The following is a 22,590-nucleotide window of genomic DNA, read 5'->3' as shown; positions in this document are numbered from 1 at the left end:
CTCCTGCTTGCCACATCAACTATTTGGTATTCCCTCTTCTGACCTCCTCTCTCCCTGGCACTGGCTGTTTCCCTCCTTCTCCCATCTTGGATTGCCCACCTTGCTCTCTTCCATGCATTGCCCCTCTCCTGAGCACTCATTCACAATGAGAGTTTGGGAGATGGGTGGCAAGCAGAAAACAATGAGCTCAAGAGAGGGAACTGGCAAGTGGAGGGGTTCGGGAGAGGGTTGGGCAGGGAAGCAGTCAATGGGATGATCAGGAAAGCTGCCTCATAAAACAGTGCTTTAAAATATAAATACAGAAACCACACTAAAACGAATTTTCCCACATTAAAAGCTTCACTAAAATGAAAATGCACAATTAGAAAGTACTTTAAATGGGAATCCCTGTACTCATGAGCTAACGTTTCATAAAGCTTAACATTAATCATTTCCAATCTCAATGCTATCAACAGATGTAATAGTTACTGCTGGTAAGTGTTGACTAATTTGCAATGTAGTTGCCAAAGTGGAATTTAGCTATATAATTTAAAACTGAAATATTTCAACACATACGGAAAGGTTAATATACAATAGAAATCACCGACTGTTGATTGAGTCAATGGAATGAGAATTAAATAATCCAGGTTTAAGCGTAATCCATCACAATTGACTTAAATGCTACCAAATTTGAAGAAGAATTTAATAAGGAAAAAAAATAATGGAGTGTGCTCCACTATTTGGATTGTCCATTCAAGTCCTCCACCTTCCTAATTCTTCGTCTTTGCTTATTTCCCTCCATTGCAGATGATATGGACTCTTGCTGAGGTATGTTTTCAACTGCACCACCAAATCTCTGGGGCATGGCTGAAGTCGACACTCTTCAATGTCTGCAAGCTGTTCGAACGGCTGACACAACTCCGAGCCACAATCAGAAATTTGTGCCCTCAGGCTTGTAGTCAAAGTTGCCATCCCAGGTTAGTTAATTATTTATTTGTCACAAACTCAGGTTAACAAAGATTATAAAACTGTAAGATGCTGGAGGAGAATTAAGCCATTTGACCCTGGCTGACATGTTTCTCAAATCCATTCTCCTACCCCCTCCCCAAAATCTTTGTGCCCCTTATAATCAAAAACCTCTCTACCTCTGCTTCCATGTACTTGATGACTTGGTCTTCACAGCCCTTGAGGCAATGAGTTCCACAGACTCACCACCTTAGATCACATAATCCCTACAGTGTGGAAACAGGCTCTTTGGCCCAATAACTCCACACCGGCCCTCACAGCACCTACCCAAACGCAATCCCCTATAACCCACCTAACGTACAAATCCCTGAATGCTGCGGGAAATTTAGAATGGCCAAAACGCCTAACTTGCACACCTTTGGACTGTGGGAGGAAACCGGAGCACGCAAAGGAAAGCCACACAGACATGGGGAGAATGTGCAAACTCCACACAGACAGTTGTCCGAGGGTGGAATTGAGCCCTTGTCCCTGGGTTTGTGAGGCGGTAGTGTTAACCACTTTGCCACCATGCTGCCCAACCTTCTGGCTGAATAAATTCTTCCTTTGCACCCCTTCACTCTGTGGCTAAATCCTCGGGTTCAAGTCTCCCCTGCTAGTGGAAACATGTTCTCCACGTCCACTTTACCCAGGTGCCTCTGTAAGTTTCATCCCTTCATCCCTGGTAAACCTCCTCTGGGCTTCCTTGAAGACCAGAGTAACCTTCCTCAGATTAGGGGCCCAAAACAGCTCACAATATTTCAAATGAGGTCCGACCAGAGCCTAATAGAGCCTCAGTAGATCATCCATGCTCTTGTGTTCTAGCCCTTTTAAAATGAATGCTAACATTACATTTTTCTTTGTTAATGTCAACTGAACCCACATGTTAACCTTATCAGAGTCCTGAATTGGAAAGCTTTTAGACTCCAGTATTAAGGATGAAGTTACATAGCACTTGGAAATGCATGGTAAAATCGAATTCAGTCAGCACGGCTTCATCAAGGGGAGCTCATGCTAGATAAATTTGTTAGAATTCTTGAAGGAGGTAATGAGTAAGTTAGACAAAGGGGAGTCAGTGGAAGTGATCAGTTTGGATTTCCACAAAGCCTTTGACAAGTACCGCACAAGAAGCTGCTAAGTAAAATAAGAGGCCCTGGCATTAGGAGCAAGGTACTGGCATGGATAGAGCATTGGCTGACTGGCAGAGGGCAGAGAATGGGGATAAAAGCATTTTTTTCAGGATGGCAGGTGGGCCAGTTAATTTCTGCAGAGGTCAGTGTTGAGACCACAACTATTTCCTGAATTGGGAGTTCCAAATTCCTTTGTGTTTCGGATTTCTGAAGACTTTCTCCATTTAGAAAATAGTCCACATCTCTAGTCTTCCCACCAGAGTGCATAACCTCACACTTTCCCACATTGTATTCCACGTGCCACTTCTTCACCCATTCTCCTAGCCTACCCAATTCCTTCTGTAGTTTCATTGTTTCCTTCACACTATCTACCCCTCCACCTATCTTTGTGTCATCTGCAAACTTAGCAAAAATGCCTTCAGTTTCTTCATCCAGATTGTTAATATATAACGCAAATAGTTGTGGTCTCAACACTGACCTCTGCAGAAATTAACTGGCCCACCTGCCATCCTGAAAAAAAACGCTTTTATCCCCATTCTCTGCCCTCTGCCAGTCAGCCAATGCTCTATTCATGCCAGTATCTTGCTCCTAATGCCAGGGCCTCTTATTTTACTTAGCAGCTTCTTGTGCGGTACTTGTCAAAGGCTTTGTGGAAATCCAAACTGATCACTTCCACTGGCTCCCCTTTGCCTAACTTACTCATTACCTCCTTCAAGAATTCTAACAGATTTATCTAGCATGAGCTTCCCCTTGATGAAGCCGTGCTGACTGAATTCAATTTTACCATGCACTTCCAAGTGCTCTGTAATCTCATCCTTAATAATGGAGACTAAAATTGTCCCAATGAGTAAGGGCAGGAAAATTGGCCTATAATTTCCTGTGTTCTGCCTCCATCTCTTCTTAAACAGGGATGTTATATTAGCCATTTTCCAGTTGTCTTGGATCCTCCCCGACTCTAGCGATTCCTGAAAGATCACCACTAATAGTTCCACAATCTCCTCAGCTATTTGTTTCAGAGCCTTTGGGTAACTTATCAGTTCGTTCTGGGTGATTTATCCATCTTCACTTCTTTCAGCTTTCCCAGCACTGTTGCCTTAGTGATGGCAAATACACTCACATCTGCCCCCTAACTCTCTTGAAGTTCTGGTATGCTAATGATGTCTTCCATCATGAAGACTGATGTAAAGTACCTATTCAGTTCCCCTGCCATTTCTTTGCTCCCCATTACTACTTCTCCAGCTTCAATTTTTAGCATTCCAATATCTACTTTTGCCTCTCTCACCTACCTTGTACAAATCAAAAACATCTTGCAATCATTTTATATTACTAGCTAGCTTACTCTCATATTTCTTCTTTTCATTTTTTAGTTGTCCTCTGTTGAGTTTCAAAGGCTTCCCAATCCTCTGGGTTCCTGCTAATCTTCACCACATGTTATGCTTTTTTTTTGCTTTTATACTGTCCCTAACTTACCATGTCAGCCACAATTGTCTTGTCCTCACCTTAACAGGTTTCTTCTTTCTTGGGGTAAATTTCTGTTGTGCCTCCCATATTACCATCAGAAATTCCTGCAATTACTGCTCCACCATCTTTGTTGCTAGGCTCCCCTTCCATTCAACTCTGGCCAGCTCCTCCCTCATGTCTTTGTGGTTACATTTACAGAATTGTAATGCTGATACATCTCATTCTAGTTTCTCCCTCTCAAACAATGGGGTGAATTCTATCATATCATGATCACTGCCTCCCAGGGGTTCCTTCACCTTAAGTTCTCTCAGTAAGACTGTCTGATTGCACATCATCACATCTGGAATTGCCTGTTCCCTTATTGCCTCTGAATTTTCGGAGCAACCTAAAGTGATCTCAAAGACATTCTATGAATTCCTTTTCTCCTCCCAAATCCATTTTCCCAGTCCATCTGCATATTGAAGTCCCTCATGATTATTGCAATATTGCTTTTCTTACATGCCTTTTCTATCTCCTGATTTATTTTCTTCCCCACATCCTGAAACTGCTAGGAGGCCTGTGCACAACTCCATCAGAGTTGTTCTTTCCTGTGATTCTTCAATTCTACCCACACAGATTCTATGCCTTCTGACCCTATATTGCTCCTTGATATTGATTTAATTTCATTTCTTACTAACTATGCCATCCCTCTGCCCTTTAAATAGGATGCGACATTGGATATTTAATTCCTCACAGCTATGTTTTTATGATGCCCACTAATTTGTGCCAGCTGGCTTCAACTTGTGCTGCAAGCTCACTTACCTTGCTTATGAAAATGCTCAGCACATTTAATTACAACAGCTTCAGTTCTATGTTGACTGCCACCCTCCACTCCCTTCTCATAGCTGTCCTCTTATCTGCTGTGCCTGAAGTTAGATTCCTGACTCTTTTGATACCCTTTGTCCTATTACTTGTTCTGGGAACTTTAATAACCTCTCCTGAACAAGTGCAGCAGACCCAATTATTTGTAAACTGGGAATAACAAAGATTGGGCATTGTCTGGTTAGGATGACCTACAATTAATTTGATACATCACTTTCCTGCCAGATCTGATTTGACTTTGGGTTGTGTCCATGGACCAATCAAACACTTCCTCACAAGAACAGAGAGAAGAAAAGAATAATACAATCAAAAGTTTTGTTATAATGAAGTTGAGAAAATTCTATCCCCTATCAAATTTCCTCAATTCAGGTCTCGAGTAAATTTTATATGAGATATGCAATCACTAGATCTCTCAGTTTTGTGCTCAGTACAACCTGGATTTGATGACCCTAAATTTTACAATATACCTTTTCAATCCGTAGTGGCCGTCCATCTTTGGTCCACTTGACTTGTGTTGCTGGCGGATCCGCATCCACTGGGCACTTGATATATCCAGGCATCCCAACTGGCAGGTAAATGATGGGAGGCATGTTGACAACTCGTGCTGGATCTGACAAGTAATGAACAAGTTAGGGTCAGAGGTTAAATTGAAGGTCAAATCTGAGCCTTGCTGTGTTTCGATCAAACTGATCCTACTGTGGCCGTTCTTTGGTGGGTACAGGGGAAATTACACCCAGTTATGTTTTATTTTGCTTTGTAGTACAAATGCAGAACAATGGTAGACCTCAGATATTCACAGATATGTCACAGAGTTAATCTTTTATCTTTCTTCAGTTGCCATTTTAAAGCCATTTGCCTGTGGAACTCCCCAATGACATTTGTAAATCATTTCAAGATCTTATATGCAATATAGTCGGTTCTGCTTTAATGCGATAGTTGCATTCTTGCGCAACACTGCATTATAAAAAACTGCGCTATGGAAATAACGCACCATGGACAAAGCAGGGTTAGGTGCTGACCACCAGGAAAAGCACTCAAAATCAGTCAAAAATCACTCAAAAGTCTAACATAAAGGTTTAACTCATATCTAATACTTAAGTAAAAGTAAATTTAACACCTTACTTTGAAAAAATTGTCAAGATCACTTGATCGGGAGGAGGTTTTGAGGTTGCTCTGTTATTAATGTAGGGGCTGAGGGTCACCATCATCACCATCATTAACATCACCTTCAGGCGCAGTTGTGATTACCGGGTTAGGGCGAAAAATAGTTAATCCCGAAGTGGATGGCTGTGGTTTTTTTTTACTGTTTCTTGGGGGTTGCCTTAAAAAAGACATCAAAATTTTGCTCCTTTGCCCCTTTCCTTCATTCATGAAGAAGCTTTTCAAAGGGTGCCAAATAAGATCTTACTGCACGAATTGCTACCCTGCTGCATTCTGCATTGTAATCATTGTCCTCTAAGAGCTGCAACTACTCCTCAATTTTCCTCAGGATAGAAGACAAAACAGAAGTGAAAGGCTCTTGTGGTGCTGCATCCTGGACTACATCTTCTTCTTCTCTACCTTCCACAACCCCCTCAGTGACAAGTTGTTGTAGATCAGCTGTAGAGAGGTCTTCACAGAGGGACTCAAGCAGCTCTCCAACATCCTCACTCTCCAATTCTTCAAATCCAACCAGCTTTGCAAGATCAACACAATGTTCTTTGATTTGTGAGAGATCCTCAACTGGATCAAAGCCTTTAATATCTTGAAAAAAATCTGGGAGAAGCTTCTGCTTAATTGCAAGCAAGCAGTCCTTACTGACATCATCCCAAGCCTTCATGATAATGTCAACTGCATTGTTGATGTTAAAGCTCTCCCAAAATTGACGAACACTGTCCTTAACCCAGTCAGCGGTTGCAATCAGCCTCTTAAATGTGTGCCTTAAATAATAAACTCTAAAAGCTGCTATTACATCATGGTCAAGGTTGCTGGAAAAGCTCAGCAGGCCCGGCAGCATCATGAAGGAAAAGAAACAGAGTCAACGTTTTGGGTCCGGTGGCCCTTCCTCAGAACCGGACCTGAAATGTCAATTCTGTTTTTTCCTTCACAGATGCTGCCAGACCGGCTGAACTTTTCTAGCAACTTTGTTTTTGTTCCTGATTTACAGCATTTGCTGTTCTTTCTGTTTTTATTACACCATAGTCCATGGGTTGAAGGACAGCGGTTGTGATAAGGGGTAGAAATAGCATTTTGATGTTTTTAGAAAGCTCACCAATGATGGGAGGATGGCTTGGCAAATTATCCAGGATGTGGAGAATCTTGAAATCCAGAGTTCTTTTTTTCCTGCAATACTTTCTAAGTGCATCTTTCAAAACATCAACAGTAAGGTCAGAAAAAATTTGCCCCGTCATCCAACCTCTTTCGCTTGGCCTAAAGTAGACACCTCGAGTAGACTTAAGGTAGCCTTTCAAGGCTTGCAGTTTTGCAGAGGGGTGCACTACCACAGGCTTAAGCTTCAAGTCTTCACAGGCATTGGCACCCAGCAGCACAGTCATACGATCCTTTGCCAACTTTAAAGCCTAGAGTACATAGAACATAGAACATAGAACAGTACAGCACAGAACAGGCCCTTCAGCCCACAATGTTGTGCCGACCATTGATCCTCATGGATGCACCCTCAAATTTCTGTGACCATATACATGTCCAGCAGTCTCTTAAATGACCCCAATGACCTTGCTTCCACAACTGCTGCTGGCAACGCATTCCATGCTCTCACAACTCTCTGCGTAAAGAACCTGCCTCTGACATCCCCTCTATACTTTCCACCAACCAGCTTAAAACTATGACCCCTCGTGCTAGCCATTTCTGCCCTGGGAAATAGTCTCTGGCTATCGACTCTATCTATGCCTCTCATTATCTTGTATACCTCAATTAGGTCCCCTCTCCTCCTCCTTTTCTCCAATGAAAAGAGACCGAGCTCAGTCAACCTCTCTTCATAAGATAAGCCCTCCAGTCCAGGCAGCATCCTGGTAAACCTCCTCTGAACCCTCTCCAAAGCATCCACATCTTTCCTATAATAGGGCGCCCAGAACTGGACGCAGGTAATGTAGGTTCTTGATGGTATTCACTTTCAGTACCAACCTGTCCCATCCAAATTTAAAATTTGATCTAAACTGTAGCCTTCTTTGCCAATTAATAATTTACTACGGGAAGAAATGCCATTGCGTGCTCTCCATGCGCACTGGAAGCTTCACCACACGACTTTACATTATGAAAAGCATAGCTATTCATAAAACCAGCAAATCCGCCCCTGTTAGCATTAAAGGTGGACACATCTGCAGGCTTTTCAGCATTTTTTTGTTAGACCTTCATAGCTAAGGCTTTCTCTTTTAGGGTGAGAAAGGTGGTCCCAGACCGCTGTTTCATTTGATCTTCTATCTCCACACTTAGAAGCTGCTCCATCCCCTCATGTTTCTTTGTCAGTGACCTCACAGATTTGCGAGCACTCAGGCTTGATCCAACAATACAGCTTGCTTTAATCTTTTCTGCATTGTCTCTAATAGTCCTTAAGGTAGCCTCCTTTATTCCTGTCATGTGAATTATATCACATCTCTCATTACGCTCAAAACACTTTATAACATCTAGCTTCTCTTCCACTGTTATAGCATTTTTTTTTACATTCACCACGCACAATTTTATCACCAGGACGCTTCTTGCTAACATTCTTGTCACTTTTTCCTTGCATTTTTTTCGGTCGCATGGCTGAATTTGCAAAAAAATCCCGAAAATCATGGAGTACTGTATCTCTCACAGTAAGTGTTTATGACAAATGACCACATGATGCCGGTGTGGAGACCGTTTCGGCGCTAACTTTGTACATGTTCAGGACAAAACCCATGAAACGATCATACGATGTCAATGCGTACTCTGCAGACCAATGGAATTGCATTATAACCAACACAGGTTTGCGTTTTAGAAATAGCGTTCCCCTATTCATTAATCTCATTATAGCCAATTTGCAATGCTGGAACACACATTCTAGCAGAACCTACTGTATTGGTAAAAGCTTAGAAGTTGTACCTTTTCTAAGACTGATAGGTATTTTGCTGCATATTCAGGAATTAAAAATGTGTGGGAGTACATTCAGTTGTAGCTAAGTGTTGCAAATTAGGTCAAATTATTCAATCAAACTACCATCACAAATTACAATTGCAAATCTATGACTGTGATTCAAATATAATAGCAATTTTTTGAAGCTCTTTTGCTTCAGAATCTGTAGGCGCAGTGATGTCTGAGTCAGCCATGTAAGTGGTAACTGTGTTAAACTGATGCTGGAGGTAAGAAATTCTAACTGGTGGTGGGTTGTTGAACTGACTGGATCAGCTTCAACACTGGTTCTACTTCTTATGCAAAGTTACTTCCCTGTGGCTTAAATGGAGAATTAAACTGAGCAGGAATTAAAACAAACGTTGGCCCCAATCCTGCCAGATCCTAAAAAGTCAGGTTAGAATTACTCTCACTGGGTTGCACGTTGCAGACTGGTTGCTTCCCCTTAAACTCTCCAAATTCATTTGGAAGCCAAGGAGTGGTGATAATGAGGACACAGTGAGACGTCTGATCCTTTCAGGGGACGAAGTCCCACCCTTGGAAGCTGCAATCTAGTCAAATTGACTGGCACCTCCTGCAGTTCTGACAGCACCAAAAGTTTGTACTAGGTGCTTCCCCTACTGCCAGCAGTACATGAGGAATGAAACCATTCATCCTGGACAAGGTAACCACACGGCAGGCAAGGTTTTACTAATTTTGGTGTTGGGTTGGAAGGTGGGATTTGGAAAGCAGGTGGGTAAGACAGAAATGAGTTACAATATCTCATGGAGTGTCTCCTGATGCACACAAGCACCCTTCAAAGGTAATATCCCCCTTACCTTCCTAAAAACCTAAAAAAGAAATTGAGCTACTTGTGCCAACTGTATTATGACATGGGCAAGGTAATATTAGGAATTAATTGAGCTTTTAGCAAGTTCAATTGGCCCTTAATTATTTAATTACATACAGTGAACGGGTTGCTGATTTTGACACCAACCTACTGTTGGTATTATGGAAGTGAGATCAGTGACAGGTGGGAATGTGATGGGCAGACATACGCCATATTTTACCTGCTCACCTGCCAAAAACAAACCTGACAGATGCATATAAAATCTAGCCCACAGTCTTTGAGAACAGGAATTATCTTTTGTTCTTTTCCATGAATTATATTAAATCATTTGGCTGAAATAATGTGATGTGCATTTCCTTTTGATCTGTCACTCTGTTTAATTTCATGTATTAAATAGCAAATGTCTGGCAAACACATTTCCATAAAAATTACGCAAGAGTTTGAGATTGCTTCCCACAGAACAGCCGGTCTAACAATGAACTTATCACATTGGGCTTGTATACTCCTCATGCAAAATGAACCAGGAGGCTAGGTGTTCAAAGCTAGGTTCAAAGCTACAATTAATTTCATGGGGTTGTATATAACACATATGGGCTGATACATTGCTGTAATACTGAGGTGATGAAGCTTTGCAGATACTGACCACAGACCTGTTCTTGGAAGGTACAGCCTAGCAACAACAGGCTAATCTGGCTTGGTTACGTGTACTAGAAATGACATACATTCACACATAGCGGCCTGATGTCTGCAAACAGAAGAAATATACTCAAGCTATGTGGCACTTTTGAATTACCCACAAGCTTGGGGTGCCTATAGTTCCCTGTTGCTTTTTTTTCATGACTATGTATTAGCTAATCAAAGTTTACTTACAAACAAAACAGCATCCTTTCCTCCTACAGTATGAATAGTTATGATAATGTGGAACTTGGCATTCTTGTATTTGTCCTGATAAGTGTGTGATGAAGTCTTCATATGTAACTTTTTGGAGGACTTCAGTTCTGAAGGATTGTGGGTAATTTGATTTATTTCTACTTCTGGAGATGTCTGGATTTTTAAAATTGGACACGGGGACATTTTTTTAACAAGATGTTTTTCGCATTTCAGCAAATTGTTGGACTTATTTGCTGGAGATCACCTGCCTGACTGACAGATACCTAGTTTCTACTTGAATGTCTTGAGAGGAGTGGAATTGATGCCCAACCTGCTGAAGATTAGAAACTTCTCAGTTCAGCCCTCCTATTTCCAAAAAAGCTTGGTTATGTATCCACTGTGGTACCTGGAAGATGGATTGAGCTGTTCTGATGAGAAGTCTTGAAGGGGTTTGTCTTCATATTTCCTGATTGCCTGCACTGTCAAAAGGTTCCACAGAAAACGGCATGTGTCTAGTAATCTGCTCACAAATGTCAAACTGACAGCCATCTGAAAATTCCACACCTTATTATTTTCACCTTCATTAACTAACAATTATTGGCCAAAGAATTTCTTTTGAAGGTGAATCTGTGGCAATATCTATGTGGATGTGGTGCTTGTGTGTGTTGGGATATTTGGAAGGTTTGATATTAATTATCCTACATTGTTGCCATGTCTTAGTTTCACAATAATTATTATTTTTAAAGATCTCTGGTTAATGGATCTTTCTATTTTAGTCTTAGTACAGGTAAAGTGCATAATTGCAGATATTGGGAACTAGGTAAAACATTTCATTTTACGATGTGACACATGTAGTAATGTAACTAGAGAGAAATAGTGCACTCCTCCTACCTCAATCATAACAAATATAGGGACAAAAGCTTTGGCAACAAGGCTTTCTTTTCACCAATGTTCAAGTTTTTTTGTGTCTTCTAGGATTTACTGTAACTAATTACTGGAGGGGAATGTATATGAACTAGCGCCATTGAACGGGTTGCGTATGGATGGGCCTGATGTTTGCTCACACCTTTTCCCATTACTGCCTTGCTGATGTGGCCAGCAGCAAGAATTGGATGTAGGAGCTCACTGGTGTGCAGGGAGTACGCCAATATTATAAATTACTTAATTAAGCAACTATGGTTCAGGTCTGACTAACTGAATGATTGAAAACCTCACTGTCCAATCATAACCATCATGTTAACATGTGGATATCTTTGAAAGGTACATCACAAAAAGCTCAAGGTGTTCTCCTCCCCGTATATATGTACATCTTATTTTAGATGAGTTAAATTGACTGGTATGATTCAAAGCAGAAAGAATTACTCAAACAGATCAGAAGTTCAAGACATACAGAAAACTGTAGATTTCCTTTCTGATATTTTTGCCCAGCACAGAAAGTGAGGCAAAACACAGAAATCTGGGACTCCAGCAAAGCTGAAACATGAGGCCATAATGTAATGCTTCCAATGAGGACAAATTGGGACATTTAATCAACAAAAGCTCAGGCTGTGGAGGGGGCCAATGCTCCAGGTCCCAGGCTTGGATGAAAGCCAAACAATTCTTTAATTTTATTTAGTTCCCTGCTGCAAAGAGGTAATGAAATTACAGTAAATGAAACAGTCAGTATTTCTGTCTTTCCACCTCATATCTATCCAATTTACAGCAAATGTTAAAGCTAATGGGACATATTTATATTCTGCCCTACCAAGAAATGTAATTACTTTATGCAGCCAGACAATGATACTTAACTCTAAATATTCAAAAACTAATAGTCAAAGCAATCTTATTTTCAAACCGAAATTACACTCTCACTGTCCTAAGCAGTGATGGTATGCTTATTATCTTGATGCTTTTTTGTGTGTATGACATGTATTGGCGAGGATAACAAAGTTTCAAGAGAATCTCAAAGGACTGTGATAAAGGTTAATAATAAAACTGCTGAACGAAATGTGCTGACCCATTTGATTGGGTCACTGCTACTTGATTCAATTCATTAAAGGCTATCAGTTACGGCAAGGTGCAACTTTTTAATAACTGGATCTAGGTTAAAAAAATGTTGATTATTTGACCAGGCTGGAATTTTTTTCCCATCCCTAATTGCCCATAGGGCAGTTAAGAGTCACCACATTGTTGCTAGTCCGGAGTCACAGGTAAGACTGGAAGATTACTATCCCGAAACAACATTAATGAACGAGATGGGTTTTTTACAACAATGGTTACATGATTGCCATTAGGGCAGTTTTTAAAATCTAGATCTTTATTCTGAACACGAACTTGGTGTTCTGGATTATCAACCCCGTGACATTTCCAGTACACCACTGTCCTGCCCACCTCCCCACCTTAAATACAGTTGGTGGATCATGTAATGAGGCAGTGGTCAACAGCATTAGGGAGGACATAATGGGACAACAAGGTACAGAGAATGGTATGATTAGGTCTAGCAGTTGCCCAGTTTATCAAAGAGGTCATAGTGAAAATTATTTATCTCATACGTAAAGTCGAGAGGAATTAACAGACTTTAGATTCCGAAGGTTTGAAATTCAAGCGAGCATTCACTAAATGAAGCAGTTTATGCTTCTCAAAGAAGGAAAATCCTTAAAATGCCAAAAAAGTTTAACTTGTGGCACCAGTTGTCTTCAAGTGATCAAAAAATGTCATCATGTAGAAAGTCTACCAAGAGGAGTAGATATATACCATTGTAATATACCACAAAAGTTGGCATATCTATTCTCATTCCCTCTCCTCTCCACATACAGTGTCCAATGTCAGGTAGATTATTTGATTAGTGAGCATAAATCCACACTAAACCACTGTTCAAGTTATGTGGGAGCAATGGGTGAAAAAGGCCTGTGGAATTTTCAACTATCATGGCAACCAATCAGGGACAAGTTGTTTCAGATGTAGGAGGAACTAAATTGATAAAGAGCTGTTTCTACAATGACAGGCTGTTTCTCACCAGTGAACCTATCAGCAACAGCCGCAGGAGAGAATCAGCAGTCACTGGAGGAGCTTTAAGCAGCTGAGAGCATTGGCCATGGTTGATGGGCCATGAAGTGACGTTTTTTGAGACTGGAGGGGAGGGCTTTTCCCACGGCAGGGCCTAATGCCAGGGCAGAAAGGCCATCAGTGGGACAGGGCACCTGTAGGACTTGGGATAGGAGGTGCTGGCAGGAGGACTGGGGAGGGGAAAAATCTGCAAGGTTGGAAGAAGGACACCACAGGGAGGAGGAGTGGGGAGAAGGTAGCAGTGGTAGGGAATGGGAAGACTGAAGCTTCAGAGAGGAGGGAAGGGGGCTCTGAAGGAGAGTGTAATTTCAAACCTGAAACAAAGGAAGACTCTGCTAACAGAGTCAATAACATGTGAAATTTCTTGCAAAGGAATTTGGAACTCAATCTTAAACTGAATAAGTTCAGGAACTACTAAAATAAAAATAAATTGTAAATGCATCAAATGTTAAATTTAAATTGAGGTTTAGATTTGAGATGCAGTATTAAAAATAACAGCTGCTTGGTTAAAACCTTCCAGGTTTGTGCATATTTGATAGAAACATATTCACTGTGTTTTTACCAGACTACGGAAGATGTGATTAGGGCATTCCATTTGCCTATCCTGTTACCTGCTGAACTCGTATGCTTGCTTTTTGAGGCTTTATATGAGACTCTGAAATTCCCTCAATTCCCTACTGCTTTCTGCAGTCTTTCTCCATTTAAATAGTATTCAGCTCCTCTATTTTTCCTGCAAAAGTACATAACCCTCTTATAGTCCATCCCTGAAAACTAACAGGCTACCCTGAAAATCAAAGAAGTTACCTATGTGAAAGTCTCAAGACACACACTTGAAAGCAAATCATCCCTGATTACTAAATCTCAACAATAATAGATTAAGCACACTGTATTCCACAGTAGATTGGCATTAACTCTGGATAACTCGATGTTGATTATGGCTCAGCTACTTACATTGCTGCCTCTGAGTCAGAAAGTTATGAATTTAAACCCTCTCCAGGATTTCGGCATAAATATCTAGCTCCCCAGTGACGTACTGATAGAATGCTGTACTGTTGGAGGTGGTGTCTCTTGGTTAAGATGTTAAACTGAAGATCTGACTGTCCTCTTCAGTGGATGTAGAAGATTCCACAGTAGGACATCAAAGAAGAGTAGACTGGTTATGCACAGTGACCTGGTAATTAATCATCCCTCAATCAAGATTATAAAAACAGATCGTATGGTCAATAGCACACCGCTAATTCTGTGAGCTTGCAGTGTGTAAATTAACTGACATTTCCTACAGTTACTTGAAATAAAGCTTCATGGCTGTAAAGAGATTTTGGATTGCTGAGGCTGTACAAAGTGCTATGTGAATGCAAGTCATTTTCTGTGGATCAAGAACATTGAACTTCATATTTACCATACTTCATTTACCAAGTAGTTGTCCATTCAGCAAGTTTATAAGCATTCTCCTATAACTTGTTTCAATCCTCCTTATTATTGACTTCTCCTCCTAACAGCTATTATTTTTAAAATTTAGTAAACTGCCCCAATGTGGAGCAAACAAGGCCCAGCTAAGTTCAAGTGCTGAAAAGGTGGACCATCTAATTTGAGGTGATTTAAGAGGTATAGTGGGGGACCTGGCGCTAATGCTTCCTTCAATGGATGACCATGAAATGGGTATAATTTTTGCCCCTCTAAGCAGATTGTCCAGTTTCTGATCTAGCATGTGACATCAATTTTCAACTTACTGATGGAAATTGCCACAATTAAATGCACTGTCATCACAATAGAAAATCAGAGATTGGACATATATACCACTTCCTGAATATGGGCACGAAGTAGATGAATCTTTTTTTTGGTACAGTGCCAATTATTGGCAGTGTTAGTTTTCATCTTGCTCCAACAGATGTCTATCAATTTCTCAATGTAATGCTCTTACGGTAGACTTCTAGAGGCAGGATCTATTCCAGCCACAGCCCATTACATTGTCTTGGATCGATCGTTCCAGGCACTGAGTGTAAGATTTTTTGTTTTGGTCAGATGGACATTAGAATAATTTCCATTATGGTTTTGTCCATAACAGTCACCTCTGGCATGTTTGTGTCAGCTAGAAAAGCAGCCTCTAACTAAATCACAAAGAAGCAATACAACAATTTGCTTTAACAGTGACTTGCCAACTTATTAAAACCCAATGCAACAATCAAAGTAACAGGTCACACTTAAACTTAAGCTCAACCTAGATTCATGCTCTGTAACAAATCTCAAGTGAAAAATGCTGTCAGTTACATTGATCATGAGACAAATCCATCTGGTTCACTACTGTACATTGGGTAAGGAAATCTTGAATCTTTCCTTGAGCTGGCCTACATGCAACTCTAGTCCCACACAATGTGGTTGAGTCCTGGCTCCTCATTGAAGTGACATAGTGACTCATTTGTATCAAACCATCACGAATAAATCTAATAAGAATAAAACCTGAAGGATCACTCTGATATTGAAAGTTCTCTCGGTTGATCCAAGGAATGGAATGATTAATTTATGAGAATAGGTTGAGAAGGTGGTGTCTGTAGTCATTGGAGTTTAGAAGAATCAGAGACAACTTTATTGAAACATAGAAGATTCTAAAGGGCTAAACAATTTAGATGCTGAGAGGTTGTTCCCCTCATGAAGGTGTTGAGAACTAGAGGGTGAAATCTTAGACCAAGGAGCTACCTACTTGAGACAGAGGAGGAATTTATTCTCTCAGAGGTTAGTGAATCTGTGGAATTTATTACTGTAGAAGATGGTGGAGGTTGGAATGGTAGGGCAGTCTCAATGAGAAGTATGGTTTACATTTGTTTTTATGTTGCGCAGCCCCTTGCTCATACATCTGCTCAATCAATTTTACAAAGTGCTCCTCACTGTCATATGGAGGTCTGAGGCAAAATTAGGAAATTTGTCCAAGAGGCAGATACATTTTTATGACAAATCCAATGTATTCAAAGGTCATTCCTAGTGACATCAACAATTTGCAATTTTTATTACATTTCACACTTTGCCATGGTCGGATCTGAATTCAACATCTGTTATTACTAGTCATTACCATAATCACAAGGCTATCATTCCTAATTCATGCATTGTGGAGGAACAGCAAATTGAAACACTTAGGGATTGATATTTTGCATAAAATGTGAAATTTCTTTGAAACACACAACACTAGTGCCTCATTAGCCACACTCTCACACAACATCTGGCAAACATTTCAATTATTTTAAACAAATGGTGATTTTTAATGAATTATAATGCTGATTGCATTATGGACTTGCTTGGAAGGAGCTTTAACAACATTACCATCTTACATTTCTCAACAGTTCATAATTAAGTTATTGGCACCATGACAAACCATTTTCAATACGCATAGATTAAGAAATCAAGAATTAGAATGCAAAAGAACACAACATGTTCTAAAGCACCACATTAGACATACCACATCACATGAGCAAAGTGCCTGGCAAATGGTTGCTGTTTACTTGTATTAATGATCAACACCTAGAAGCTAAACATTTTGTTTAATGATCCTCGGAGGAAAAGGAAAGTAACTGATTAAAAGACAACAAAATGAAAACAAATCCAATATTTACCTGATTACATTGTTCATCACAGCAGGCATGGGATGGGATGGCCCTGCAACCGCAGGAAATGCTACACTTGCCCCCAAACCTCCTCCCTCACCCCTATCCCAGGCCCCAAGATGACATTCCACATTAATTCACCTGCACATCTGCCAATGTGGTATACTGCATCCACTGTACCCGGTGCGGCTTCCTCTACATTGGGGAAATCAAGCGGAGACTTGGGGACCGCTTTGCAGAACACCTCCGCTCAGTTCGCAACAAACAACTGCACCTCCCAGTCGCAAACCATTTCCACTCCCCCTCCCATTCTTTAGATGACATGTCCATCATGGGCCTCCTGCAAGTGCCACAATGATGCCACCCGAAGGTTGCAGGAACAGCAACTCATATTCCGCCTGGGAACCCTGCAGCCCAATGGTATCAATGTGGACTTCACCAGTTTCAAAATCTCCCCTTCCCCAACTGCATCCCTAAACCAGCCCAGTTCGTCCCCTCCCCCCACTGCACCACACAACCAGCCCAGCTCTTCCCCTCCACCCACTCCATCCCAAAACCAGTCCAACCTGTCTCTGCCTCCCTAACCTGTTCTTCCTCTCACCCATCCCTTCCTCCCACCCCAAGCCGCACCCCCAACTACCTACTAACCTCATCCCACCTCCTTGACCTGTCCGTCTTCCCTGGACTGACCTATCCCCTCCCTACCTCCCCACCTATACTCTCTCCACCTATCTTCTTTTCTCTCTATCTTCGGTCCGCCTCCCCCTCTCTCCCTATTTATTCTAGAGCCCTCACCCCATCCCCCTCTCTGATGAAGGGTCTAGGCCCGAAACGTCAGCTTTTGTGCTCCTGAGATGATGCTGGGCCTGCTGTGTTCGTCCAGCCTCACATTTTATTATCTTGGATTCTCCAGCATCTGCAGTTCCCATTATCTCTGAGGCATGGGATGGGGTTTACTCTTCAATATGGAGTAATTGGTGTCCACATTGAATATACTCTGAATAGCTGTTTAACAGCTGTGATAACTTCTGTTAGTTCATTCATAGTAAAATGCTGTCATATTTTCCCGACATAAATATTAAGCCAACTGGTCTAAATTACCTGCATCTTTTAAAAATAATCTCCTTTTTACAGAACATTTGATATGAAAACTGATAAATACAATGCATGTTCACAAAGCGTATTGAAAATATGTTTCCAGTGGCAAAAACCTCAAGTATGCAAAACAAGAATTGTGGAAGTTATTTCGACATTGTCATCATGAGTGGAATGCTATATTAGCTATAAGGGAGCTCGTGGGTGCATCTTCTACTCCTAGAAAGGACCAAAATTATTCCTATGAGTTTTGACCAGTGATATCCTTGACTGTGTCATTGTTGTTTGAACACCATAGTTTACACATTCATTACTGAATCCATGCGGTTGGATAATTGGACCTGGTTGCACATTATGCTGCAAACACAGCTGGAGTAACTTCAATATTGTGTGACAGTGTAAAACAGAGAAAGATAGTCAGTGTTTAATTTAAAAGTGATGTTCAGAATTTCAGTACATATTACCACATGAGATTAATGACACTTTCTGTTCACTGCTGGTTGTATTAGTTTCTTCGCTTTGTTCAATGGTGGTGTGAAGCTGCAAATATGAACAGGATATTATGGTCTGAAGTCCAGGACTTCAATGGGCATGAAGGATACACCTCTTTCACGGCTGGCACAGGAAAGATAAAGTGCTTGAGTAAGACTAATGCAGTGTTAAATACAGGATAAATCCCTGGGGCTTTGCCTCCAATCCCTCCCCGCAAAAGCCACACTCACACTGGACTGTCAAGTAGGATGAGGCTGAAGGAGAACGCCCAAGGCTGTTACTAGGTACACAGGTGTACTTTCCAGCATCCTCAGGCTTAACTCGGAAGATGATCAAAGTTCCATCAATCAAAATTCGCACCCTCAGCTTCAGATCGCTGTTAGAGACAAAAGCAAGAACAGAAAATCTTTTAGTTCAATTTAAAATGTTCCAGGGTTTATTCTTTATGTACTACTTAGATGCTAATGGTCTTTCATGAACCTATATGGTTGACATGAACAATCTTCATAGAAACATATATAAATCTAAATAAACTTGTTCCTTCCCTTCTACTAAAGGAGGTGGAAGATTTTGTGGGAGTATTGGCACTAAAAATAAAAAATAAAAAACCTACAAAGAGGGAGCTAGCTGCAATCATTTGAAGAGTTTCAAAAGATATCCCAGACATTTTGTGTGGGGTGGACTTGATGAATCTGGTCTTTCACTGTCTATCATTTTCATATGTTTATTTGTTTGCAAGTAGGCAAGAATGGCAATATTCAAGTTCCAAATTAAATTGCAAACTAAACACAGTGAATGGTATGTGTGATAACTAGTCATGCTAAAAGTTCAGTTCTTTCTGCAGTTATGAAAAGTAAGAATATTCGTGCAGCCAAAGCAGAATTTCCCCACAGCTAAAAACAAACTAAAAAATTGCTGGAGAAACTTGTCTTATCTGGCAACATCTGTGAAGAAAGGAGTAGCACATTGAGTTTGAAAAGACTTCTTCAAGGAGGGGCTGGAAAATGGTGCATTATATGCCGATGACAGAGGTCGGGGGTGGGGTGGGGGGTAGGTGGGTGGAGGTGGTGTGAGTGGACTAGTTAAAGGGAGTGCTAATGGAAAAGGAGGGATTGAGATGTAAAAAAGGTGTGAATGATAAGTGTGTTAGCATTTTCTGTTTTTGTGTCAGATTTCTAGCATCTACAGTATTTTGCTTTCATTTGTAGCATTGTACATCTTTGGAACATTCTGTATTAATTGTACCTAGATCAAATTCACAAAATGTGCAGATGCATTGTAAAGGTCTGCCTTTTCAACAGTAACAATGTGCTTTTGCCGCATCTGTAAGAGAACACATTAAGTTTTTAACTGTGGAACATATCCATTTCATGTATAGTCCCTGCTATCTTTTCAGACAACCCTCTGATAGACATTGCAAATTCAGCATCAATTTGTATTAAATTATAGGTGGGTTTGAGCTACAAGTTTGTAGGCCATTATGCACATTTACACAAGACCATTATGACAGTTATTAAAGACAAAGCTGTCACTTTGAAATGATAAACATGATCTGCTTCAGATTTCCTTGACCGCAGACTAGTCAAAGCTAGGCTGGCAGGATGGGTAATGTGCTATTGAGAATTTTCAGAGACTATAGTGATGAATTGGAGATATTTCTGAGACCATGCTGATGCATTAGAAATGAGTATGGTACATTGGAAATGCCACTGAGAGGTTAGACGTCATGCCAAATGAATCTAAACCCCCTCTTTTTTAATCACTTAAAGCGGAATCAAGATGGTACACATAAAAGTAAGGTTACAATTGCTCTTAGAGGTAAAATTATTACAGAATCTGCCTGACTTGCATACTTTGAGAATCAATGGCAGAATGTTGAACAACTTATTTCAAAACAGCTAATATTACATTTAAGAATATAAATGAATTCAAAGACATATGTGAAACAAAATAGAACATCCTTCAATGAAAATCTAATTCTCAATCTGCACCAATCCTTTATAATCCATGACTGACCTCAGACAACTGTTCTCTGGAAAGGTAGTGACTGAAATCTTAGTTTGGTGTCCTCGCTGAGGTGGAGAGCCCTGCCCACCCTGACTGTGAGCCAGATTGATAGAGTTGAAATATGAGTTGCTAGAGGAGTCAATGGTACGTGTACGTTTGTGCAGCTTAAATTTCATCAAACAGCCCATGAAATATGCAGCTGAAGGAAAACTAGAAGTATAATCTGTTTTAAAAGGTGTCAATTAATAACATGTGTGAGTGATAATGGGAACTGCAGATGCTGTAGAATCCAAGATAACAGAGAGGATGAAGGGTCTAGGCCCGAAACGTTAGCTTTTGTGCTCCTGAGATGCTGCTTGGCCTGCTGTGTTCATCCAGCTCCACACTTTGTTATCTTCAATTAATAACATGTTGCTGACCACCAGGAAATTACATGCAGATGCTTTTTGAAATGGGGGTTCCATGTCAATGAATAGAACTTTTCAGAGCATTTGACCCTAGCAAGAATGAAACCGTAAATGACAAAGCACAGTTTTTTTCATATATTTTTCACATATTTTTCCTTTTGTGGACCATAAACTGAAATAAAATACTAGGAGAGAATTGGAGCTGGAAATTCAAGTACTATATCATTGTGGCTGTGTCCTCCTGTTAATGCAAAATCATTCACTTTGCCAGAAATAGATAATGTAATAGGTGGCACATCATCAAAAATGTGATTGTGCTGGAATGGTTAAGAATTCGGGGGGGGGGGACGCGAAATGATAAATTGTTTCAATTTTGCATAAGGAATGAGTGATGGTGGCTACATGTAATTTTGTTTTGTTCTATTGTTTGTGTTATTCTACCTGGTGAGAAAATGTATCTAAAAATGGCGTTTTATCTCATTAAGGGTGGAGGCATGTAAGAGGCCACATTTTATTTTCTTTTTGAGAAGAGAATCTGGAATGGAGATTGGATTGCCATGTAACCAAACTATCAGGGCAGTTTGGCAACTGGCCATTCAACTGGAACATAAATGAGACAATGTTGTTTTTGAGGCAATGAGAGAACAAATTTGGGACTGAGTAGCACCAACCATCTTTTCAGTTAAGGAATTCTGCTGGATTATTCGCCACTATGACACATGCTCCTGGGTGTTAGTGTACACAGTCTTTCCTGTGTTCAATGTTGCTTTCCACTGTCACAATACCCCAAAGTTTGACTCAAAAACCATATCAGACATTAGCCAGGCTGTGGCACACAAACAAGAAATCTCAATGTAAAACTATTTTCTCTTCTTCCATTCTATCTAGCTGGAATCAAAACAACACTGAGTAATGCTGCAATCCAACAGTCAGTGAAACAATACATGGCAACAGCAATGACTTATAATCACTGACAATAAAACATTTTGAAAATAAATATCATACTGCAGTAAAAAATTGGAATCAGATTGCTGGTTTCCTTCCATTGACTGCTAAATCTAATACTGTATAAAAAGCAATAGAAAAATGCCACGTAGAATCCACATTTTAGAATTATTCTGTACATTTTTCCAAAATCCTTTTGCACAGCATGTTATGAATTCAATGCGCTACAGCCTCTCCTCCCAAGAGTGAGGCATAAAGAGACAGCGATTATAATTCATCTTCTTTACAGAAGTAATTGTAGGTGATATTGCTTCAACACAAATTGCTTATTCATTCCTTCATCTTTAACTTCACATCTTTATGCTTGGTTGGACTGGTACCTAATTACTGCGCCAGAGATGTACGCTTCAGGGATGAATATCAAGAGGATGGTCCACTACCCTCTCATCTGCTGTGACCAGCCACCCCCTTGTTTTGTATTTTCAAGTGTGCTCCTGATATTCATTTTGGCTATTAGTGTCTTGAGATACTTTAAGTACAAATCCATACGTACACACATTTTTTGTAAAATCAATTTTTATAAGAGTACTTCTCACCTGCTCTTAGGTCCTTTCACTCAATCTGAGAAAACAAGACATTGAAGGGAAGACAGGCTCCAATGATTGATCCAAGCTCCTGAATTATTAATGTGCACAGTCTGGAATGTCTACAATTAACAGGACTCAACCTCTTCTCAAAAGGCTCAACTTCATTTTCGAAGATGTTCAATTAGCTTTAGAATTCATATA

At 40.4% G+C, this 22,590-nt stretch overlaps 1 protein-coding gene across 6 annotated transcripts in view; it reads right to left on the bottom strand.

Moving 5' to 3' along the window:
• Positions 1-22,590, bottom strand: part of igsf9bb (immunoglobulin superfamily, member 9Bb) — a 635,068-nt gene that overhangs the window by 113,556 nt on the left and 498,922 nt on the right. For all 6 annotated transcript variants that reach the window (XR_007250530.2, XR_007250531.2, XM_048562092.2 and 3 more), the window contains exons 7-8: positions 18,674-18,819; positions 4,901-5,043 (exon numbers count right to left, since the gene is read on the bottom strand). Coding sequence is in view for 4 of the 6 variants with exons in the window: in XM_048562092.2 (XP_048418049.1) it covers positions 4,901-5,043; positions 18,674-18,819 (289 nt within the window). In the remaining 2 variants the exon portion in view is untranslated. The remainder of the gene's footprint in view (positions 1-4,900; positions 5,044-18,673; positions 18,820-22,590) is intronic.

Source organism: Stegostoma tigrinum, chromosome 32 (assembly GCF_030684315.1).
Source record: "Stegostoma tigrinum isolate sSteTig4 chromosome 32, sSteTig4.hap1, whole genome shotgun sequence".
In the NCBI taxonomy this organism is placed as follows: domain Eukaryota; kingdom Metazoa; phylum Chordata; class Chondrichthyes; order Orectolobiformes; family Stegostomatidae; genus Stegostoma; species Stegostoma tigrinum.
Note: the sequence above shows the minus strand (reverse complement) of the source record. Positions and strands in the feature narration are given on the sequence as shown.